The sequence below is a fragment of the Cherax quadricarinatus genome, chromosome 31 (genome assembly GCF_038502225.1).
Source record: "Cherax quadricarinatus isolate ZL_2023a chromosome 31, ASM3850222v1, whole genome shotgun sequence".
NCBI lineage: Eukaryota > Metazoa > Arthropoda > Malacostraca > Decapoda > Parastacidae > Cherax > Cherax quadricarinatus.
Window position 1 is genome coordinate 10,839,975 of NC_091322.1, and position 26,294 is coordinate 10,866,268.

General features: G+C 38.7%; 1 protein-coding gene across 1 annotated transcript in view; it reads left to right on the plus strand.

Annotated features, from left to right (window-relative positions):
• Window positions 1-25,722, plus strand: part of LOC128697432 (chromatin target of PRMT1 protein) — a 98,691-nt gene extending 72,969 nt beyond the window's left edge. Inside the window, exons 5-6 of the mRNA XM_053789094.2 lie at window positions 6,234-6,438; window positions 23,569-25,722. Of these exons, the coding sequence (XP_053645069.1) occupies window positions 6,234-6,438; window positions 23,569-23,761 (398 nt within the window). The 3' untranslated portion in view covers window positions 23,762-25,722. The remainder of the gene's footprint in view (window positions 1-6,233; window positions 6,439-23,568) is intronic.
• The last annotated feature ends 572 nt before the right edge of the window (window positions 25,723-26,294 follow it).

Below are 26,294 nucleotides of genomic sequence, written 5' to 3' on the forward strand. Positions count from 1 at the left end.
TCACTGTCAGTGATCTGACCAGAGTTACTCTTAAGTGGGCTAGTCTTGTCCCTAATCTTACTTCTGTATACCTGAAAGAGCCCTTTTGGGTTAGTCTTTGAATCCCTTGCGACCTTAGCCTCAAAATCCCTTTTTGCTTTTCTTATTCCTTTCTTTATTTCTCTCTTTAATTGAATATATTGATTTCTTAACTGCCAATCCCCTCTTTTGATATGCCTGTATATGCCTGTCTTTTGACCAGTGAGATGTTTTAATCTATTGTTCATCCATTTGGGATCATTTTTGTTAGATCTAATTTCCCTACTCGGAACAAAAGTTGTCTGGGCAGCTAGAACTATGCTCTGAAAAACATCATATTGGCAACCAAGATCACCTACCTGACCCATAGTCAGGACATCCCAATTTAGCCCACCCAGGTAATTTTTCAGTCCCATGAAGTCGGCCACGTGAAAACCTGGGACAGAGATTTGATTGCAGTTATCTAGGTAATTCCATGATATATTGAAACTAAGTGATTTGTGATCACTTTTCCCAAGCTCATCATTAACCTCAAGATTATTAATTAGTGAATCTTTGTTGGCAAGAACCAAGTCAAGCAGATTGTTTCCTCTAGTTGGTTCTGTCACAACCTGTTCTAAAAAGCAATCCTGAACCATATCAAGAAAGTCACTAGACTCAAGATTTCCGTTCATATTGTTCCAACCAATTTGTGTAAAGTTAAAATCTCCCATTATCACAACATTTTCATATCTAGATGCCGTATGAATTTCGTCCCATAACAGCTTACTGCACTCCCTATCAAGGTTTGGGGGCCTATAAATCACACCCAAAATTAATTTGTCATGTCCCTCAAGAAACTGTAGCCAAACAGATTCTGTGTTCCATGTTTCTAATCTTATATCATGTCTAAGACAGCAATTTACATTTTCTCTGACTACATCGCCACTCCACCACCCTTCCTGTTGACCCTATCAGTGTGGAATAGTTTATAACCCTGTATGTTGCATTCAAAAGGCATTTCTCTATCTTTCAGGTTGAACCAGGTCTCTCTTATACCAATAATATCTATATTACCTGCACTTGCAAGTAATCTTAGCTCATCTATCTTATTTCTTAGACTCCTACTATTTGTATAGTAAACCTTAAGGGAGCTAGTCACTCGTTGCCCTCTACTATCTTTCTTTGTTTGTTGATCAATTGATTTGCCATTACTAGCAACTTTATTTTGAATATTGTCTTTTAAACATATCCCTGAGGTATCCTGGTAATAACTGCTATTTTTAACCCTAATGCTGCAGCCTGATTGTTTCCCACAAACACCCATACCTCTATAATCTATCAGTTTAAATTCCTAGACAAGTCATCAATTACCCTCTCAATTGAATTGACTAATGCAACCACTCCATCCTCAGAGAGATAAACCCCATCCCTTGCATATATATCACATTTGCCAAAGAATAGGTCCCAGTTATCAGTGAATGGGATTGCAAGTTCCTTGCAGTACCTGTCTAGCCAGCAATTTATACCAATTGCCCTAGACATCCATTCATTGCCCACTCCCTTTCTAGGCAATATGCTACATATGACTGGGATCCCTTCCTTAGACCTAACTACTTCTATGGCTGACCTGTACTTATCCAGCAGCTCCTCTCTCCTGCCCTTCCCAATGTCATAACCCCCAGCACTAAGACATAATGGGCTTGTTCCCATTACCTGCCATAATATTATCCAACCTGCTGACTATGTCACCAACACCAGCTCCAGGAAGGCACACACTCTGTCTGACCTTCCTGTCTCTGTTACAAAATGCACGGTCCATATATCTTACATGGGAATCGCCTTCTATTAAAATATTCTTACCTTGATTAGCAGGGGAATCAGTGGTACCTTCAACCTCACTAACCACTGAAGTACACTCGTCTTGCTACTTCTACTTACATTACATAGGCATTCACATGCAGATATATACATACACACATCTAGGTTTTTCTTCTTTTGTATTAATAGTTCTTGTTTTTCTTTATTTTCTTTATTCTCCATGGGGAATTGGAAAAGAATCTTTCCTCCGTAAGCCATGCATGTCGTAGGAGGTGATTAAAATGCCTGGAGCAGTGGGCTAACAACCTCTTCTCCTGTATAAACTACTAAAAGCAAGAAAAAGAAAACTTATAAAACTGAGATGTTTGAATGTGTGTGGATGTAGTGCAGATGATAGGAAAGAAATGATTATTAGTGTTATTAATGAAAAAAAGTTGGATGCCCTAGCTCTGAGTGAAACAGAGCTGAAGGGGGCAGGGAAGTTTCACTGGGGAGAAATAAACAGAATTAATTCAGGAGTATCTGAGAGAGTTAGAGCTAAGGAAGGGGTAGCAATAATGTTGAAGGATCAGTTATGGAAAGAGAAGAGGGAATGTAAATGTATAAATTCAAGGATTACGTGGATTAAAATTAGGGTCGGATGCAAAAAGTGGGTCACGATACGTGTATGCACCTAGAGAATAGAGGAGAGGGAGAGATTTTGGGAGATGTTAAGCAAGTGTGTAGGAACTTGAACCAAGTGAGAGAGTAATTGTGGTAGGGAACCAAAAGTAAGAGAAATGTTTAGAGAGGGTGTGGTAGATAAATTTGGGGTGCCAAGTGCAAATAATAATGGAGAGCTTTTATTTAAACTTTGTATAGAAAACGGTATGGTTATAGGTAATGCATATTCTAAGAGAAAGAGGATAAATAAGTATACAAGATATGATATAGGGTGTAATGAAAGTACAGGTTGACCATCACTAATCCAGCATCATAAGGGCCTGTAGTGCACTGGATTAGTGAGTTTGCCGGATTACAGAGGGGTTAGGTTAGAATACACTTAATTAACCCATCAATAGAGACTTTCTGCTACATCTTACTCATTTTCATCATTGCTTCCTCCTCCACTGACTTGCTGCTGTGGATTTACAACCATCTGCACAATTTCTGAGTCAGTATGATGATGAAATTTGAGTCAGTATAATGATGAAATTTGTAATTATGCTAGCCGAAATTAGTGCCGGATTACTGATGGAACCGGATAACTGATTGCCAGATTAGTGATGGCCGACCTGTAGTTTGTTGGACTACATATTGGTAGAGAAAAGACTGTTGAGTAGACTTCAGGATGTACATGTTTATATAGATATATCAGATCACATTTAAGTTGTAGCTACAATGAGAGTAAAAGGTAGATGGGATACAAGGAAAATAGAAGCAGCAAGCAAGAGAGAGGTGAAGGTTTATAAACTAAAGGAGGAGGTAGTTAGGGTATGATATAAACAACTATTGGAGGATAGATGGGCTAGTGGGAGTACGTATAGGCAATGGGGTAGAAGATGTATGGGATAAGTTTAAGAATATAGTGTTAGAGTGTTCAGCAGAAGTTTGTGGTTACAGGAAAGTAGGTGTGGGAGGGAAGAAGAGCAGTTGGTGGAATAATGATGTAAAGAGAGTAGTAAGAAAAAAAAAGTTAGCATATGAGAGGTTTTTACTAAGTGGAAGTGATGCAAGGAGGGAGGAGTATATGGTGAGAAAAAGAGAGGTTAAGAGAGTGGTGAATCTGTGTACAAAGAGAGCAAATGAGAGAGTGGGTAAGATGTTATCAACAAATTTTGTTGAAAATAAGAAAAAGTTTTGGATTGAGATTAATAAGTTGAAAAAGCCTAGGGAACAAATGGATTTGATAGTTAAAAATAGGAGAGGAAAGTTATTAAATGGTGAGTAAGTGGTATCAAGATGGAGGGAATATTTTAAGGAATTGTTAAATGTTGAAGATAGGGAAGCTGTGATTTCGTGTATAGGGCAAGGAGGAATAACGTCTTGTAGGAGTGAGGAAGAGCCAGTTGTGTGTGGGGGAAGTGAATGAGGCAGTGGGTAGAATGAAAGATAGTAAAGCAGCTGGGATTGATGGGATAAAGATAGAAATGTTAAAAGCAGGTGGGGATATAGTTTTGGAGTGGTTAGTGTTTTTACTTAATAACTGTATGGAAGAGGGTAAGGTACCTAGGGATTGACAGAGAGCATGCATAGTTCCCTTGTATAAAGGCAAAGAGGCCAAAAGAGTGTAAAAAATTATAGGGGAATAAGTCTGAGGTAGTAGGTTGGTAGACAGCAACCACCCAGGGTTGTACTACCGTCCTGCCAGATGACTGCGAAACAGAAACCTTTAACTCTTTTACATGGTGGTAGGATTCCTGGTGTCTTTTTCTGTCTCATAAACATGCTACTTATACTTACACTTAGGTCACACTACATAGGCACGCACATGCATATACAGTGGACCCCCGGTTAACGATATTTTTTCACTCCAGAAGTATGTTCAGGTGCCAGTACTGACCGAATTTGTTCCCATAAGGAATATTGTGAAGTAGATTAGTCCATTTCAGACCCCCAAAAATACACGTACAAACGCACTTACATAAATACACTTACATAATTGGTCGCATTCGGAGGTAATCGTTATGCGGGGGTCCACTGTATATACATACACACATCTAGGTTTTTCTTCTTTTTTCTCAATAGCTCTTGTTCTTCTTTATTTCCTCTATTGTCCATGGGGAAGTGGAAAAGAATCTTTCCTCCATAAGCCATGCGTGTCTTATAAGGCGACTAAAATGCTGAGAGCATTTTATAAAACTGGGATGCTTGAATGTGCGTATATGTAGTGTGGATGACAAGAAAGAGATGATTGCTGATGTTATGAATGAAAAGAAGTTTTGATGTCCTGGCCCTAAGTGAAACAGAGCTGAAGGGGGTAGGGGAGTTTCGGTGGGGAGAAATAAATGGGTTTAAGTCAGGAGTATCTGAGAGAGTTAGAGCTAAGGAAGGGGAAGCAATAATGTTGAAGGATCAGGTATGGAGGGAGAAGAGGGAATATAAATGTGTAAATTCAAGGATTATGTAGATTAAAATGAGGGTTGGATGCAAAAAGTGGTTCATAATAAGCGTGTATGCACCTGGAGAAGAGAGGCGTGTAGAGGAGAGAGAGAGAGATTTTGGGAGATGATAAGTGAATGTATAGAAACCTTTGAACCAAGTGAAAGAGTAATTGTGGTAGGGGACCTAAATGCTCAAGTAGGAGAAACATTTAGAGAGGGTGTGGTAGGTAAATTTAAGGTGCCAAGTGTAAATGATAATGGGAACCCTTTGATTGAACTTTGTATAGAAAGGGGTTTAGTTGTGGTTAATACATATTTTAAGAAAAAGAGGATAAATAAGTGTACAAGATATGATGTAGGGTGTAATGACAGTTTGTTGGACTATGTATTGGTAGATAAAAGACTGTCGAGTAGACTTCAGGCTGTACATGTTTATTGAGGGGCAACAAATATATTTGATCACTTTTTAATTTTAGCTACAGTGAAAGTAAAAGGTAGATGGGATACAAGGAAAATAGAAGCATCAAGTAAGAGGTGAAGGTATATAAACTAAAAGAGGAGGCAGTTAGGGTAAGGTATAAACAACTATTGGAGGATAGATGGGCTAGTGAGAGTATAGGCAATGGGGTCAAAGATGTATGGGATAGGTTTAAAAAAGTAAAGTTAGAGTGTTCAACAGAAGTTTGTGTTTACAGGAAAGTGGGTGCGGGAGGGAAGAAGAGCGATTGGTGGAATGATGATTTAAAGAGTAGTAAGGGAGAAAAAGCTAGCATATGCAAGGTTTTTACAAAGTAGAAGTGATGCAAGGGGGAAAGAGTATATGGAGAGAAAAAGAGAGGTTAAGAGAGCTGTGATGCAATGGAAAAATAGAGCAAATGAGAGAGTGGGTGAGATATTATCAACAAATTTTGTTGAAAATGAGGAAAAGTTTTGGAGTGAGATTTGACAAGTTGAGGAAGCCTAGGGAACAAATTAATTTGTCAGTTAAAAATAGGAGAGGAGAGTTATTAAATGGAGAGTTAGAGGTGATTTTCAGAAACATTATTATTTCACAAAAATATGATATACTGTATGTATGTCTTCACTCTCCAAGGATAGAATATCTTTAATAAGGTATTTAACTTCATAGATTTTTTTTTGTATGCAGAGATGGGATAATATCAATTATACTAACCACCTTAGGTATTGGTAGTTGCAGGCTTTAAATACAACATTATGAAATTGTGTAAAAGATTGTCTGCCTTTTATGAGACCTAGTATAATGCATTTACAAATCATTACATAAGTGGACTTTTCTTTGGGATTAATTGTTGTACTGTACTAATAATATAGGTCGTGGTGCCATTACTGGAGGCCGTGGTACCATTACTGGAGGTCGAGGTGCCCTTACTGGAGGTCGTGGAATTGGACGTGGAGGCAGAGGTGGGAGGTTTTTGAGAGGTCGAGGAGGCCGAGGCATGTTTCAGGGACGTGGAGGTACCAGGGGTGGAGTTCGTGGCCGAGGCTTTGCCGCTGGCCAAGGACGTGGAATTAATAGGTAAGATCTCTCATGGCCTTCATATGTACAGTATTTGTGTTAATTCTTTTCCATCTAATGTTCAAATTACTTTCAAATTTGTTAGCTCAAGTTCCTACAGGTTTGTCAACTTACATTTCAAAGATCCATATCTTTAATCCATATGTTTAATCTGCTTAATGTTAATTTTCCTAAAGGAAGACTCAAAGAAAAATGATTGGAAATGGGAAAGCCAGTGAGCACATTTTTCACAAAACTTTTGTGGTTTAACCCTTTCAGTGTCGAGACCCCATGATCATTAACCCCTAAACGGTCCAAACGTATGCACTGTATACACGTTCTTACCTATAGTGCCCCAAATGTATATTTATGTTTTATTTTTCCTGCCTCCAAATTTGGCACGATTGCCCTGAGATGCCTGGTCAGCATAGAATGGGTCTTAACACTCGGTGTGTGCAGTATTAAAAAAATCTGGGACCACTTAGTACCTTGTGAGAGCACCAGTTCAAATGAGTACCAGCTAGAGCAAAGAGCACAGCAAACACCTGGGATTCACTGATTTCATGTAGTATTAACACTTCCATTTTAAGAGGAAAGTGATGTTGACCCCAAGTTTCGTGGCTTGGAGGTGGATGTGGCCATAAGTGGTTGAGGAAATATCAAAAACCTCGATAATAACCCATGTGCAACACCCTTTCAGAATGTCTTACAACCTATGCCGTAAGTAAAGAGAAACTATTCTGGAACATGTAATAGGTGTTCGGCAGGGTGGCTGGCTGGCCAACTGGCTGGTCAGTTGCTGGCTGGCTGGTTCTATCTCCATCTGTCTGTCTGTCCTCGATCCTGAACTCTCACTCAGGGTCGAAAATTTTTCAAAAAAAAAAAAAAATCCTTATGAAATAATAGAGAAACTTTTCCCAGTGGTAATGACACCAAAAGTATAAAATTTGATGGAAAACTAACGGAATTATGCTCTCACGAAGTTAGCTGTCATGACAATAATTACGCATCAGTGATTTCACCCACTTTGAGCCCTATTTTCGGCCAATTCTAATGTTGCAGTCAACTAAACTCATTGCTATTTTGCTAGAAATCCATTTGTTCTATTGACTGGGTACAAGAAACTGCTCGTTTACCAATATCAACTATCCAATAAAGTGGTCAGAAACTGGCAATTTGGTCAATTTCACACAAATTTTGAAAGATGCCAGTTTCAAAATAGGGTCCAGAATAAACCAGACAGACAGTCCTGGCACTAAAATAACATTTTTCTCTGTTCATTAGTCACATCTCCAGGCCCCTCTTAATTACTCTTGCTTTCCATTTTGAATTTTTATTCTCACAAAAAAAATAGAAGATTACTGTTATGCAGACTACTGCATTATTGTAAAAAAATGGTATAAATAATATCAGCACACTTGTGAAAGAATGTTAAATTCACCACTTGATGTGTATTGGATGCGTGGTGTGATTTGTTTACTCTTGAACATCGGCAAAAATCAAACATTTCCGGTAATTTGAGCTCAATTTCAAGGTACTTTTCAATTTGAAACCAATCAAAATCATCTCCATTTCTGTAATATATCTTCTATTCGATCAAAAGAGACCAGGAAAACGAGAATACAATCATAAATACCACATGGAAATGCACTGCAGAGTCGCTGTTTTAACCCTTTCAGGGTCAAGAGGCCCTCTCCTAAACTCGTTCTCAGGGTTGAAAATTTTTTGGAAATTTTTTTTTTTTCTTATGAAATGATAGAGAATCTTTTCCCAATCATAATGACAACAAAAGCATGAAATTTGATGGAAAACTTACCGAATTATGCTCTTGCAAAGTTAGCGGTCTCGACGATGTTTACGCATCGGCGATTCGCCCAATTTGAGCCTTATTTTCAGCCAATTTCAGTGTACTAGTCGACAGAAATCATATCTATTTCGGTAGAACTTCATTTTTACTATCGAATGAGTACAAGAAACCACCCATTTACCGATTTCAAGTATCCAATAAAGTGGTCAGAAATTGGCAATTTTGCCAATTTCACACAAATTTCAGAAGATGCCAATTTCCAGATAGGGTTCAGAATAAACAAGACAAACATTCCTGGCACTAAAATAACATTTTCTCTGTTCATTAGTCACATTCCCAGGCACCTCTTACATCTCTTTTGCTTTCCACTTTGAATTTTTATTCTCACAAAAAATAGAAGATTTACTGTTATGCAGACTACTGTATTAGTGTAGAAATGGTGAAGAAATGGTATAAATAATATCAGTGCACTTGTGGAAGAATTTTAGACTCGCCAGTTGACGTGTATTGGACGCACAGCGTGATTTGTTTAATTTTGAAATTTGGTAAAAATCGAACATTTCTGCTACTTTGAGCTCAATTCCAAGGTACTTTTCATTATGAAACCAATCAAAATCATCTCAATTTCTGTAATATGTGTTCCATTCTGTGAAACGAGACCAGGAAAACTAGAATACAACCATAAATACCATACGAAAATACACTGCAAAGTCTCTGTTTTAAACCAAAAAAACATGGTCAGAGTTTTTTTTTCTCTCTCTCATTATGCACTGTGTGCTGCAGGATTTTTTTTATACTGTGCACACTGACCACATAGATCCATTCTTTCATATGTAGGCCTACCAGCTTTCACTAGATTTGAAGGCACTAGAATTTAGGTGTTTTAGTATGTCAATAACCCTGGTGCGTAAGCCATACTAGTACGTCGGAGACCCTGAAAGGGTTAAACAAAAAAGACGGTCGGAGTTTTTTTTCCTCATGCACTGCATGCTGCAGGATTTTTTTTATGGTGTGTGCACTGACCACGCAGACCCATTCTTTCATGTGTAGGTCTACCAGCTTTCTTCCACCAGGTTTGAAGGCACTATAATTTTGGCATATAAATACGTGACCCTCGCTATTAAGACTTACATGTCCGTGACTGACATCCAGTCTGTGTCAAAAAATCTGCAAAAAATAAAAGAATTAGTTTTTCTTATGAAATGATAAGAGATGCTTCTCCCTATGATAATGACACGAAAAGTACGAAATTTAATGGAAAACTCATGAAATTACACTTGCGAAGTCAGTGATCTCGGCAATATTTACACATTGGCGATTTCACCCACTTTGAGCCCTATTTTTGGCCAATTCCATTGTTCCAGTCGACTAAAATCATAGCTATTTTGCTAGAACTGCATTTGTTCTGTTGATTGAGTACAAGAAACTGCCCATTGACAGATTTCCACTACCCAATAAAGTACAGTGGACCCCCGCATAACGATATTAATCCGTTCATGAGAGCTCATTGTTATGCGAAATTATCGTTATGCGAATGAATTTTCCCCATAAGAAATAATGGAAATCAAATTAATCCGTGCAAGACACCCAAAAGTATGAAAAAAAAAAATTTTACCACATGAAATATACATTTTCCTACACACAAAGAGAAGGATACATGCACAATAGTCGAGTAGTACATGCACAGTATATATTGTGCATGTACTACTCTACTAAATGAAGAATAAATGACACTTACCTTTATTGAAGATGCAGCAATGACTGATGAGACACTGTGTCCTGGGAGTGCCTTTTCCTCCTGAGTACTGTAGGTCCTGTTCGGCATTTTCTTCCAGAACATGCCTTAACACACTGTGTATGCCACTACGATTCTTAAATCTCTCAAACCAACCTTTGCTGGCTTTAAATTCACCAATATGAGCACTAGTTCCAGGCGTTTTTCCCTGTTCACCTGGGTGTTAGTCGACTGGTGTGGGTTGCATCCTGGGAGACAAGATTAAGGACCCCAATGGAAATAAGTTAGAGTCCTCGATGATGCACTGACTTTCTTGGGTTATCCTGGGTGGCTAACCCTCCGGGGTTAATTGTTTCTCGGTAACTGTTTCACGTTAAGCCACATCAACAACACTCTCTCCACATCTTCGAGTAATACAGCTGATGGTGGTGCAGCAACAACAACAGCTGTGGTGCAGCTGACCATGGTGCAGCAGCAGCTGGGTGCATCAACAGCTGACCATGGTGCAGCTGCAGCTGTGGTGCAGCAGCAGCTGACTGTGGTACGATAGTATTTATCACCCTTTTTACCACAGGGTTGGCACTAGAAGCTTTCTTTGGGCCCATGGTGGCTTATTTAGCAGTTACAAGCACTATAAATAATGGAATAATACAAAATGTGTTGAATGTATGCATGCAACCGGCCACCCTGGCTTGTAAACAATGACGGCAAGGCAGGCGCTCAGGCTGGACGGACAGGTTCGGGACGAGTCATGTTCAGAAACAGCTGATGGTGCAACAGCAGCTGACCGTGGTGCAGCAGCAGCTGACTGGTCCAGCAACAGCTGACTGGTCCAGCAACAGCTGACTGGTCCAGCAGCAGCTGACTGATCCAGCAACAGCGATTCTTAAATCTCTCAAACCAACCTCTGCTGGCTTTAAATTCACGAATATGAGCACTAGTTCCAGGCATTTTTCCCTGTTCACCCGGGTTTTAGTCGACTGGTGTGGGTTGCATCCTGGGAGACAAGATTAAGGACCCCAATGGAAATAAGTTATAGTCTTCGATGACACACTTTTTTGGGTTATCCTGGGTGGCTAACCCTCTGGGGTTAATTGTTTCCTGGTATTCTCAATAAGCCACACCAACAACGGTGCTACAGCAGCAGCAGCTGACAGTGCTACAGCAGCAGCAGCTGACAGTGCTACAGCAGCAGCAGCAGCTGACAGTGCTACAGCAGCAGCAGACGATGCTACAGCAGCAGCAGATGGTACTACAGCAGCAGCAGCAGACGGTACTACAGCAGCAGCAGACGGTACTACAGCAGCAGCAGACGGTACTACAGCAGCAGCAGCAGCAGACGGTACTACAGCAGCAGCAGCAGCAGCAGACGGTACTACAGCAGCAGCAGCAGACGGTACTACAGCAGCAGCAGCTGACGGTGGTACAGCAGCAGCAGCAGCTGACAGTGCTACAGCAGCAGCGGACAATGCTACAGCAGCAGCAGCAGCTGACGGTGGTACAGCAGCAGCAGCAGCTGACGGTGCTACAGCAGCAGCAGCAGACAGTGCTACAGCAGCAGCAGACGATGCTACAGCAGCAGCAGACGATGCTACAGCAGCAGCAGATGGTACTACAGCAGCAGCAGCAGACGGTACTACAACAGCAGTAGCAGCTGACGGTGGTACAGCAGCAGCTGATGGTGGTACAGCAGCAGCTGATGGTGGTACAGCAGCAACTGACGGTGCTACAGCAGCAGCAGCAGCTGACAGTGCTACAGCAGCAGCAGCAGCAATTGACCATGGTACCACAGTATTTTGATAATATTTCTCACCCTTTTTACTACAGGGTTGGCACTAGAAGCTTTCTTGGGGCCCATGGTCACTTATTTTGCAGATAAAATCACCAAAAACACTGTAATAATACGAAATGTTACGATTGTATGCTTGGATGTTACCGCGGAGGCTGGCTTGTAAACAATGCCACCGGTGGAACATGTGAGGCTGGCTCAGGCCTCACATAGACGTGTCTCGGACGAACAGCGTTGAGCGGGTTTTTTAGGGGTATGCGAGACAAAATCTTAGCGATAAAATGTATCGGTATGCGGATTTAACGTTATGTAAGGCCAACGGTATGTGGGGGTCCACTGTAGTCAGAAATTGGTAGTTTGACCATTTTCAACACAAATTTCAAAAGATGCCAATTTAAAAATAGGGTCCTGAATAAACAAGGCAGACATTCCTGGCACTAAAATAAAATTTTCCCTGTTCATTAGTTACATCTTCAGGCCCCTCTTGTTTTCCATTTTGAATTTTTATTCTCACAAAAAATAGAAGATATACTGTTATGCAGACTACTTCATTATTATAATAATTGTATAAATAAGGTCAACTCGTTCATGATTGTGTATTAGACTGGCCAGTTGGGCACTCTTGAACACAGTCAAAAATCGAATATTTCGCTACTTTGAGCTCAATTTGAAGGTACTTTTCATCATGAAACCAATCAGAATCATCTCCATTTCTGTAATATATCTTTTATTCTGTCAACTGAGACGAAGAAAATGAGAATACAACCATAAATACCACATGAAAATACACAGCAAATTCGCTGTTCTAAACCAAAAACACGGTTGGAGTTTTTTTCTTCTGCACTGTGTGCTGCAGGATTTTTTTTACAGTGTGCACACTGACCACGCAAACCCATTCTTTCACCAGATTTGAAGGAGCTAGAATTTTGGCATAGTATTATGGGACTGACACTGGCTCTCAAGCCGTAATATTATGGGACTGACACTGAAAGGGTTAACTAGAGTATATTTGATACTTGAAAATTATGATTTGACTAAGCTTTAGTGAAAAGTCTCTCAACTTGGGAAATCTATCCTTGCAGACCAACTGTCAGAAACTCCTGATTTTCATTTTTCTTTACAAACAACAATAAGTTAGACTGCGGTTCGCACAGTTCAAGCTGAAGTTCTGGTGTCCCCACATTAACTTCCATGGGATTAAGTAAAAGGAGACTGGGTTTCAGTTTTTCAAAGTCTTAACTTTTTTCTGAAACTCGCTAGATAAAATTTCGTTTTTTTCTGACTAAACATGAAAAGTCTGACTCAATATCATGAGTTCAGTACAAGAGGTAAAGTGTGCAAGATCATCATTTCTTAAACACACACTGAATAGAAAGCTTCATTGTGTCCATCTAGTTGGGAAATATTTTATTTGCTTATAAGCTCAGATTCAGCACAGTCAAGTGGGCTGTCATGTCTGTAAGGAATGCTAGTTTGCAAAGAAAATCTTTATCTTGCAGCTGAGTTTGGTATGCTATGTATAAAAGAAATGAAAAGATATCTTTCTGAAGATCAAAGAAATACTGGAGCATTTTTTCCAGCACTCACCTGTGCTCATGGTCCCCTTGTTGCCCACGAGCCTGTAGTTGGACCATCCTGGTTTAAAACCTTTGAATTATTTTTTTTTTTTTTTATTAACACATCGGCCGATTCCCACCAAGGCAGGGTGACCCGGAAAAAAAACTTTCATCATTCACTCCATCACTGTCTTACCAGAGGGCTGCTTTACACTACAGTCATGAAACTGCAACATTAGCAACTCTCCTTCAGAGTGCAGACACTGTACTTCCCATCTCCAGGACTCAAGTCCGGCCCACCAGTTTCCCTGAATCCCTTCATAAATATTACTTTGTTCACACTCCAACAGCACATCAAGTATTAAAAACCATTTGCCTCCATTCACTCCTATCAAATACACTCACGCATGCTTGCTGGAAGTCCAAGCTCCTCGCAAACGAAACTTCCTTTACCCCTCCCTTCAACCTTTCCTATGCCAACCCCTACCCCGCCTTCCCTCCACTGCAGATTTATACACTCAAGTCATTCTGTTTTGTTCCACTCTCTCTACATGTCCAAACCACCTCAACGACCCCTCCTCATCCCTCTGGATAATAGTTTTGGTAATCCCGCACCTTCTCCTAATTTCCAAACTACGAATTCTCTGCATTATATTCACACCACACATTTCCCTCAGACACGACATCTCCATTGCCTCCAGCCTTCTCCTCACTACAGCATTCATCACCCATGCTTCACACCCATATAGGAGTGTTGGTATAACTATACTCTCATACATTCCCCTCTTTGCTTCCATGGGCAAAGTTCTGTGTCTCCACAGACTCCTAAGTGCACTACTCACCCTTTTTCCCTCATCATTTCTATGATTCACCTCATCCTTCATAGATCCATCTGCCGGCAAGTCCACTCCTAAATATCTGAATACATTCACCTCCATACACACTCCCTCCAATCTGATATCCAATCTTTCATCACCTAATCTTTTTGTTATCCTCATCACCTTACTCTTTCCTATATTCACTTTTAATTTTCTTCTTTTACATACCCTACCAAATTCATCCACCAACCTCTGCAATTTCTCTTCAGAATCTCCCAAAAGCACAGTGTCATCAGCAAAGAGCAACTTTGACAACTCCCACTTTGTGTTTGATTCTTTATCTTTTAACTCCACAGCTCTTGCCAAGGCCCTCGCATTCACTTCTCTTACAACCCTATCTATAAATATATTGAACAATCACGGTGACATCACCGTGGCTGTTCAATATGTTTATAGATGGGAATTTGAATTATTGGAATCAAATAAACTGTAGGTTGTCTTCTCTATTTCAGACTTTTATTGCTGTTGGGATTTACTAAAACAATGCCTGTCATTCACCTTAAGATGTGAAAATTTGAATTTGTCACTTTTATGAAGCAAATTGTTTCCCAAGTAATAACTGGAGAATGCGTCTTCTATTTTTTTTTTTTTTTTTTTTTTTTTTTTTAAACAAGTCGGCCGTCTCCCACCGAGGCAGGGTGACCCAAAAAAGAAAGAAAATCCCCAAAAAGAAAATACTTTCATCATCATTCAACACTTTCACCACACTCGCACATTATCACTGTTTTTGCAGAGGTGCTCAGAATACAACAGTCTAGAAGCATACACATATAAAGATACACAACATATCCCTCCAAACTGCCAATATCCCAAACCCCTCCTTTAAAGTGCAGGCATTGTACTTCCCATTTCCAGGACTCAAGTCCGACTATATGAAAATAACCGGTTTCCCTGAATCCCTTCACTAAATATTACCCTGCTCACACTCCAACAGATCGTCAGGTCCCAAGTACCATTCGTCTCCATTCACTCCTATCTAACACGCTCACGCACGCTTGCTGGAAATCCAAGCCCCTTACCCACAAAACCTCCTTTACCCCCTCTCTCCAACCCTTTCGAGGACGACCCCTACCCCGCCTTCCTTCCCCTATAGATTTATATGCTTTCCATGTCATTCTACTGTGATCCATTCTCTCTAAATGACCAAACCACCTCAACAACCCCTCTTCTGCCCTCTGACTAATACTTTTATTAACTCCACACCTTCTCCTAATTTCCACACTCCGAATTTTTTGCATAATATTTACACCACACATTGCCCTTAGACAGGACATCTCCGCTGCCTCCAACCGTCTCCTTGCTGCTGCATTTACCACCCAAGCTTCACACCCATATAAGAGTGTTGGTACTACTATACTTTCATACATTCCCTTCTTTGCCTCCATAGATAACGTTTTTTGACTCCACATATACCTCAACGCACCACTCACCTTTTTTCCCTCATCAATTCTATGATTAACCTCATCCTTCATAAATCCATCCGCCGACACGTCAACTCCCAAGTATCTGAAAACATTCACTTCTTCCATACTCCTCCTCCCCAATTTGATATCCAATTTTTCTTTATCTAAATCATTTGACACCCTCATCACCTTACTCTTTTCTATGTTCACTTTCAACTTTCTACCTTTACACACATTCCCAAACTCATCCACTAACCTTTGCAATTTTTCTTTAGAATCTCCCATAAGCACAGTATCATCAGCAAAAAGTAACTGTGTCAATTCCCATTTTGAATTTGATTCCCCATAATTTAATCCCACCCCTCTCCCAAACACCCTAGCATTTACTTCCTTTACAACCCCATCTATAAATATATTAAACAACCATGGTGACATTACACATCCCTGTCTAAGACCTACTTTTACCGGGAAGTAGTCTCCCTCTCTTCTACACACCCTAACCTGAGCCTCACTATCCTCATAAAAACTCTTTACAGCATTTAATAACTTACCACCTATTCCATATACTTGCAACATCTGCCACATTGCTCCTCTATCCACTCTATCATATGCCTTTTCTAAATCCATAAATGCAATAAAAACCTCCCTATCTTTATCTAAATACTGTTCACATATATGCTTCAATGTAAACACCTGATCTACACATCCCCTACCCACTCTAAAACCTCCTTGCTCATCCGCAATCCTACATTCTGTCTTACCTCTAATTCTTTCAATTATAACCCTACCGTACACTTTTCCTGGTATACTCAGTAAGCTTATTCCTCTGTAATTTTTACAGTCTCTTTTGTCCCCTTTCCCTTTATATAAAGGGACTATACATGCTCTCTGCCAATCCCTAGGTACCTTCCCCTCTTTCATACATTTATTAAACAAAAGTACCAACCACTCCAACACTATATCCCCCCCTGCTTTTAACATTTCTGTCATGATCCCATCAGTTCCAGCTGCTTTACCCCCTTTCATTTTACGTAATGCCTCACGTACCTCCCCCACACTTACATTCTGCTCTTCTTCACTCCTAAAAGATGGTATACCTCCCTGACCAGTGCATGAAATTACTGCCTCTGTTTCTTCCTTAACATTTAAAAGTTCCTCAAAATATTCTCGCCATCTACCCAATACCTCCATCTCCCCATCTACTAACTCCCCTACTCTGTTTTTAACTGACAAATCCATATTTTCCCTAGGCTTTCTTAACTTGTTTAACTCGCTCCAAAATTTTTTCTTATTTTCATTAAAATTTCTTGACAGTGCCTCTCCCACTCTATCATCTGCTCTCCTTTTGCACTCTCTCACCACTCTCTTTACCTTTCTTTTACTCTCCATATACTCTGCTCTTCTTATAACACTTCTGCTTTGTAAAAACCTCTCATAAGCTACCTTTTTCTCTTTTATCACACCCTTTACTTCATCATTCCACCAATCACTCCTCTTTCCTCCTGCCCCCACCCTCCTATAACCACAAACTTCTGCCCCACATTCTAATACTGCATTTTTAAAACTATTCCAACCCTCTTCAACCCCCCCACTACTCATCTTTGCACTAGCCCACCTTTCTGCCAATAGTCGCTTATATCTCACCCGAACTTCCTCCTCCCTTAGTTTATACACTTTCACCTCCCTCTTACTTGTTGTTGCCACCTTCCTCTTTTCCCATCTACCTCTTACTCTAACTGTAGCTACAACTAAATAATGATCCGATATATCAGTTGCCCCTCTATAAACATGTACATCCTGGAGCCTACCCATCAACCTTTTATCCACCAATACATAATCTAATAAACTACTTTCATTACGTGCTACATCATACCTTGTATATTTATTTATCCTCTTTTTCATAAAATATGTATTACTTATTACCAAATTTCTTTCTACACATAGCTCAATTAAAGGCTCCCCATTTACATTTACCCCTGGCACCCCAAATTTACCTACTACTCCCTCCATAACATTTTTACCCACTTTAGCATTAAAATCCCCAACCACCATTACTCTCACACTTGATTCAAAACTCCCCACGCATTCACTCAACATTTCCCAAAATCTCTCTCTCTCCTCTACACTTCTCTCTTCTCCAGGTGCATACACGCTTATTATAACCCACTTTTCACATCCAATCTTTATTTTGCTCCACATAATCCTTGAATTAATACATTTATAGTCCCTCTTTTCCTGCCATAGCTTATCCTTCAACATTATTGCTACTCCTTCTTTAGCTCTAACTCTATTTGAAACCCCTGACCTAATCCCATTTATTCCTCTCCACTGAAACTCTCCCACCCCCTTCAGCTTTGTTTCACTTAAAGCCAGGACATCCAGCTTTTTCTCATTCATAACATCCACAATCATCTCTTTCTTATCATCTGCACAACATCCACGCACATTCAGACTTCCCACTTTGACAATTTTCTTCTTCTTATTCTTTTTAGTAATCTTTACAGGAAAAGGGGTTACTAGCCCATTGTTCCCGGCATTTTAGTTGACTTTTACAACACGCATGGCTTACGGAGGAAAGATTCTTATTCCACTTCCCCATGGATATAAAAGGAAAATTAATAAGACCAAGAACTATTAAGATAAAATCAAAGAAAACTCAGATGAGTGTGTATAAATAAATGTGTACATGTATGTGTAGTGTGACCTAAGTGTAAGTAAGTGTAAGTAAGCGTCTTCTAATCAGCATTAAAACCTAAATGTTAGTGTATCTTAACAGGAAGCATTTTTCTATTAATTTGGGGCTCTGTGGGTGCTACTTTATTTAGTTTCTTTTGCCAGTTTTATCACATTGGACTTTTTAAAATCAAAATCAAATATTGTTTCTTACAAAATTATAGAGAACCTTAAATAGAATGAGGAATTTAAACTGGAAAAAGCTAAAATCCCCAGTTTTGGCCTGTGTAGGATCCAGTTTGCAAACTGGAAAAGTTTATACAGTGGAACCTTGGTTTTCGTCATTAATTCGTCTGACGAAAACTGAAGCAATAATTCCCCGTAAGAAATAATGTAAATCCAATTAATTCATTCCAGACACCCAAAAGTATTAACAAAAAATACATTTTATAGAAAATCACCATAATTTTATATTCAGAAAAGAATGAGAAATAAATATAAAGGACTCATGAAATGGAAGAATGAACATTTAACATACCTTTTACCTACATTAAAGACTCTTGTTGGCATATGGAAGACATTGAGGAGGGGAGAGGGAGGAGAGGTTATTGTTTGGAAGGGAAATCCCTTTCCATAAGGACTTCAGGAATCAAGTCCCTATCCGGGGTTACTTCCCTTTTTTGTCTTTTACTAGCAGTAGGACCAGCTTGAGAGTCACTGGAACCCTGTCGCACAAAAAATCTGTCCAGAGAGGTCTGTTTCTGGCGTCTCTTAACCCTTTCAGGGTCCACAGGCCCTCTCAGAGACTTCTTCTCAGGGTCCCTCAAATTTCAAAAAAAAAAAAAAAAAAATTCTTATGAAAAGATAGAGAATCGTTTCCCAATCATAATGACACCAAAAGTTTGAAATTTGATGGAAAACTTATGGAATTACGTTCTCGCGAAGTTAGTGGTCTCAACGATGTTTACACATCGGCGATTTTGCCCACTTTGAGCCCTATTTTCGGCCAATTCCAGTGTACTAGACGGCAAAAATCATAACTATTTTGCTAGAACTCCATTTTTTCTATCGAATGAGTACAAGAAACCACCCTTTTACCAATTTCAACTATCCAATACAGTGGTCAGAATTTAGCAATTTTGCCAATCTCTCACAAATTTCAAAAGATGCCAATTTCCGAATAGGGTCCAGAATAAACAAGAAAGACATTTCTGGCACTAAAATAACATTTCGTCTGTTCATTAGTCACATCCCCACGCCCCTATTACATTCTTTTGCTTTTCACTTTGAATTTTTATTCTCACAAAAAATAGAAGATTTACTGTTATGCAGACTACTGCATTAATGTAGAAATGGTATAAATAATATCAGCACACTTGTGAAAGAATATTAGGCTCACCAGTTGACGTGTATTGGACGCATAGCATGATTTGTTTACTTTTGAACTTTGGTAAAAATCGAACATTTCTGCTACTTTGAGCTCAATTTCAAGGTACTTTTCATTGTAAAACCAGTCAAAATCATCTCAATTTCTGTAATATGTTTTCCATTCTATAAAATGAGACCAGGAAAACTAGAATACAACAATAAAGACCATACTAAAATAAAGTGTAGTCGCTGTTTTAATCCAAAAACAAGGTCAAAGTTTTTTTTTTCTCATTACGCACTGTGTGCTGCAGGATTTTTTTTTATACTGTGCACATAGACCCATTCTTTCATATGTAGGCCTGCCAGCTTTCACTAGATTTGAGGGCGCTAGAATTTAGGCATACTAGTATGTCATGGACACTGGTGCGTAAGCCATACTAGTACAGCCGAAACCCTGAAAGGGTTAAGATTTGCCTAAAATGGGACAAGGCATTGTCATTGAACATGTTGCAGACACTGCTTGCAACAGCTTTGTTCGAGTGATATTTCTCCATAAAACTTTGCAACTTGCTCCACTTTGCACACATTCTTAATTACTGAAGAAGGCACATTCTCTCTCTCTCTCTCTCTCTCTCTCTCTCTCTCTCTCTCTCCCTCCTCCTCTAAAGCAATTTCCTCAGCTGCAATCTGTTGCTGTTCCAGTTGAAGGTGTTGCAGCTCTTCAGTGGTTAGCTCTTCCCTGTGGTCATCCACCAACTCTTCCACATCCTGGCCACTCACATCCAACCCTGTGGACTTCACCAGTCACAATAGATTCCACAACAGGTGTAGGGTTGTCATTGTCAGCCTCAAACCCTTCAAAATCCTTCTCTTGGACACATTCTGGCCACAACTTCTCACCTTCTTGATCAGAGGGCTAACACTCCAAACTTTCTTTGGCCCCATGGTGGCTTATTTAGCAGTCGCATTCAATGAACAAGCACAAAAAAACAATGGATTATTACGAAACGTTTCATATGAAAGTGTAGGGTAATGTTCACTCAACGACAAACAAAGCCAGATTGGCTCAGAACATGTGTGTGGGATGCTTTGTGTGGGCGCTGAAAGGTGGACATGTTTGGTACAGCAGACGAAAACCGCAGTGATGAATGAAAATGGGACAAAATTTTGACGTAAAAAGTTGTCGGAAACCGAATTCGACGAAAATAAGGGCAAGCAAAAACTGATGTGTAGTTTTTCATGCAATAATTTGAGTGTCACATTTGATTAGCTTCAATCCTTCCAAGCTGATAACACAATACTAGTGTAACTTCTGAGCAGCTCTCCTGTTTCCTTTCAAATCTTCAACACTAATACAGTGGTACCCCGAGTTTTGTCATAATTCGTTCCAGAAGGCTGTTCGAGTGCCGTTACCAAATGAATTTGTTCCGTTACCAAGTGAATTTTTAGGGGTCCATTTCAGACCCCCAAAAATACACTTACAAAAGCACTTGCAGTAATACACTTACATTATTGTTCGAGTTGGGAGCTGTATGAAACTTGGGGTATCACTGTATTTAATTGCATTTTCAACTTAAGTCGCATTCTCCACAATTTAAATCATGCTGATTAACCCTTTCACTGTTGGTCCCGTAATATTATGGCTTGCAAGCCAGTGTCAGTCCCGTAATATTATGGCTTGCAACCCAGTGTTGGTCCCTTAATGTTATGCCAAAATTCTAGCAGTTTCAAATCTTGCAGAAGACAACGGGTAGGCCTACATATAAGAGAATGGGTCTGAGTGGTCAGTGTGCACAATATAAAAATAATCCTGCAGCATTCAGTGCATAATGAGGAAAAACAAAACTCCAACCTTGGTTTTGGTTTGAAACAGCGACTTTGCGGTGTATTTTTATATGGTATTTGTGGTTGTATTCTCATTTTCTTGGTCTCATTTGATAGAATGGAAGATATATTACAGAAATAAAGATGATTTTGATTGGTTTCATAATGAAAAGTACAGTGGATCCCCGGATATCAGCCTGTGTGGATATCGGATTTTGGATGCTTTTTTGGCCAAAATTCTATCCAAGATTTCAGCTGGCAACTCGAAAATCGTCTGTGTCTCTTGGTGAGTGAGCAACACTCCACAAATTCATCCAAACATTTCATTATAATCTATTGTTTTCTGTGGTTGTTTATTGAGTGCGACTGCGAAGTAGGCCACCATGGGCCCAAAGAAAGTTCCTGGTGCCAACCCTTTGGTAAAGAAAGTGAGGAACACGATAGAATTCAAGAAAGAAATTGTAGCCAAGTACGAAAGTGGTGTACGTGTGCTTGAGCTTGCCAGGATGTATGGCAAATCCAAATCAACAATCACTCTCTGGACAGTTTTTTTGTGCGACAGGGGTGCAGTGACTCTCAAGCTGGTCCTAGTGCCAGTAAAAGACAAAGAAGGGAAGTAACCCCAGATAGGGACTTGTTACCTGAAGTCCTTATGGAGGGGGATTTCCCTTCCAAACAATAATCAGTCCTCCCTCTCTCCTCCTCCCTGTCATCCATATGCCAACAAGAATCTTCAGTAAAGGTAAATGTGATGTTAAATGTTCATTTATCCATTTCATTAATCATTTTATTTAGTTCTCATTGTTTTGTGTATGTAAAACTATAGTTAATCTTTAAAAAAATGTATTTTTTTGTTAATATTTTTGGGTGTCTAGAACAAATTGTATTTACATTAATTCTTATGGAAAATATTACTTTGGTTTTTGGCCTTTTTTGGATTTAGGTGGACCTTCTGGAACAGATTATGGCTGGAATCCTGGGTTCCACTGTACGTTGAAATCGAGTTCAAAGTAGCGGCAGTGTTCAATTTTTGCCCTTGTTCAAGAGTAAACAAATAAGTCACCTTCCAATACGTGTCCAACTTGCCAGTCTAATATGCAGTCACAAATGGGTTGACATTATTTATACAATTATTACAATAATGCAGGAGTCTGCATAACAATAAATCTTCTGTTTTTTGTGGGAATAAAAATTCAAAATGAAAAGCAAGAGTAAGATAAGAGAGGCCTGGAGACATGACTAATGAACAGAGAAAATGTTATTTTAGTGCCAGGAATGTCTGTTGTTTATTCTGGACCCTATTTTGAAGTTGGCATCTTTTGAAATATGTGTGAAATTGGCCAAATTGCCAATTTCTGACCATTTTATTGTGAAGTTGAAATCAGTAAATGGGCAGTTTCTTGTACTCAGTCGATAGAATAAATAGAGTTTTAGCGAAATAGTTTGGTTGACTGGAACAATGAAATTGGCTGAAAATAAGGCTCAAAGTGGACAAAATCGCTGATACGTAAATATCGCCGAGACCAGTAACATCGCGAGAGCGTAATTCTGTAAGTTTTCCATCAAATTTCGTACTTTTGGTGTCATTACCTTGGAGAAAAGATTCTCTTATCATTTCATAAGATTTTTTTTTTTAAATTCTTCGACACACAGAGAGCAAGTTTGTGAGCAGGGGTCTCAACAGTGAAAAGGGTAAGGCACTGGGGACTTGGGTTATGGAATACTGGGATATGTTTATTGGACAAAAAAAAAAAATGGTGTGTAGCATTATCACTGTCTCAAGATTGACTGAAGAGAAGTGGCATAAAATACAGATATGATCGTAAAAGAGAGAGAAACGCAGTAAAATGTTACCCCGTATTGATCTGCCAAGCAGTGGGCAGATCATCAAGATAAACTTCTGTTGTGATAAAGCCCACTGCATGGACATACGTCAATAAAGGCTTGCATCTTAGAGCCTTTCTCTCTTATTATCTTATGATGAGTGTTGAAGACTTCACTTATGTTTTTGCATGACCTCAAGAGTTTTCATAAGTAAATTAATATCTTCCATTTAATAATAATAATAATACAAATTGTGTAATTTGAAAGAGTTACAATATATGTATTTCTTGGTAGAGGGCGTGGCCGTGGAGGGCGCATAAACCGAGGGGGACGTGGGAGCAGAGGAGCTCGTGGAGGAATCACTGCTATCCCTGGGGAAAACTGGACTCGTGAACAACTGGATCAGCAGCTGGATGAGTACATGAGCAAGACTAAGACTGCCCTTGACTCAGAGCTTGATCAGTACATGAAAGATACCCAAGTGTAAACATAGGTTATATCAAAGCCAAATATTATCTTGCCTGAAATGAGTTTTAATTCTCATTGTCTCTTTGAGAATGAATTGGAATTTTTTCTTGCAAGACTTCATTGTTTTATAAATTAGTGGATGTCTTGCACCTGTTCAAAGTGATTGCTATAGAATTTATATAGTAATCCTTGAGTTGAAGCAGTTAGCAGGCACAGCATAGTGGTGAAAATACCATATTCCTCCAAAATTTTGACTAAATAGTTATATTTTTTATATTCTAATATCTGCCAGTGCTGGTAGTGCTTTAGTTTCTTAATGTATGTATTAATATTGTAAATTCTAAAAGAAAATTTTTACAGTGAAACCCAGTCCTCGGATGAATGAATGGACCCTTATGCTCAATAACATAAATTTTCTCAAGAACTAGATTTAAACTTTGCTTCTAGTGGTAGTTCATTTTGAGAAAAATGACTGCAGTTAGTTCACTCCCCAGACAACACATGTACAAACACAAACACTTTTCTAAACTCTTGTGTGCTTGTTCACGTGTTTACTCAGTGTGTACACACTTAGTGAACAGTCATTATATACATGCACATCCATTTAGAATTATAATGTGTGCATGAAAAAGGACTTTGCTGTAGCTTAGAAAATGGTCTGGAGTTTGTTTATGCTTTAGTAATTTTTATAGTTTAAAATTGTCTTATTGTACAGTTGTCAGTTCCTTAGTCTGTTATTCTAGTGTAGCAGTATGGATTAAAAAGGACTACTATGCAGATGAGTAGTGAATGTGCTACTTTTATTGCATATCACATTTCTTTTTATTTATTACAGGAGTCCTGATATTTTTATTATTCATTATAAAATATTTTGTTGTATTAAGTATGCACAATATTTTTTCACATTGGAAATTCATTTGTTAGACATTGAATTAGAGCAGTAAAATTAATTCATAGTACTGTCATGTATCTTAAAAGGTTTGATTTTTAGTGTAATTGTTTTGTACAGTTTAAAGACACTTTTTCTTTCACTGCACAGTACAGTCTTGATTTTTGATTGCCAATCATGTAAATCAAGAAGAGAATGCTATTTTCAGTAAAAGTCAGTTACTATCCAAGATATTATGTGAGTAGTATTAACACCTGTGGCATTTGTAAACAAATTTTTTTTATGTGAAGAGAATAGAAAAGTTTGCTTAATAGATTTCAGTATATAAGAAATATTTCATTGCTGATGCCACGAATGACCATAAATCCTGAATGGTGTAATAATATTTTTTGCCTAGTAACTGAAGTAATTAAGTTTTGAAATAGTTGATGGAATAGGGATGGAATAACAAATTACAGTAAATGTTAATAGAGCTTATACTAGTCACATGTACTATATTAAAGCTTTTTTCTATTTTCACTACTTGAGATTTGTTTTAGAAACCTTGTAAAGCCATTCTGCAAAAACTGTATTTTTTAGATATTGTTTTCTTTGAATATTGTATTATGTTCATCAGTAATTTATAATTCCATTTGTATTAATGTTTACAAAAGATTGTGAAATTTGATCTATACATTTGTTCATGTATCATTTTATAATTCACTTGTATAATATTGGCATTCAATTAGGCTAATACTTTGACTTTAAAATTGGTATTAGAATAAAAGCATGCCTGGTATATAGAACCCTTGAAGAGTTTTATACATAAAAAGCTGATATTATACTATGGAAATAAAGACTTGAATTAAAAGTTTTTGTACAATATTGTACATGATAACATTAATCATAAACAACTTTGCTGCAAGTAAATTTGTGACAGGTTAACTGGATTATAAACATTCTTTGTCATAAATAGTGATTATATAAACTTTTCATTATTACCTTGGGAGGCATACTTGTCAAGAATAGGGAAGGGCTAATAAATGATAAAATATTTAATTTAGACTTCTCAAGGCAGAAATAAGGAAAAATTAAATTGGTCCTCAAAGTAATTATGATTTTTATTTGGGCTATACTATAACTGAAGCTGTACTTAATGGCTTTGGTTCTTTTCCCTCCTACTTTCACATCCCAGCAGTCTATGTGTATCCCTTCATCTCCAAGGTGCTGTATCTTTGTTAAGGCCATGTGCTGCTTCCTAGAGCATTTTCCATCACTGGGGCTACTGCAGTGTGCAGCAATCTTCAAATTTACCAAAGGTGAAGTATTTAGTATGTGTCTTTTTTCATATGGCATGATTCAGGAGTGCTTACCCCACTTTCATGGCAGTGCTATATTCAATTTTTTCTGTTATCGGAATTGAGTCCCTGTCTGCCTTTTACTTTGTCTAGGTTTTGGACACTCGGTACCTTACAGGCAATTTAGGTCTTTGATTCCTATTATCCCATTGTTCTGTGGCTTCAGCAGTGGCTGTTCCACCTCTTTAATCTACACAAAGGTGTTGTCTTTTGCTGGAACCCCAGACATGGTGTTCAAGGTAATGAAACTGCAAAAAACTACTGCTTGTCTGAGATTCAGGACATGTAGTTCTCTATAGAGATTTGCTGTTTTCTGACCAGTACAA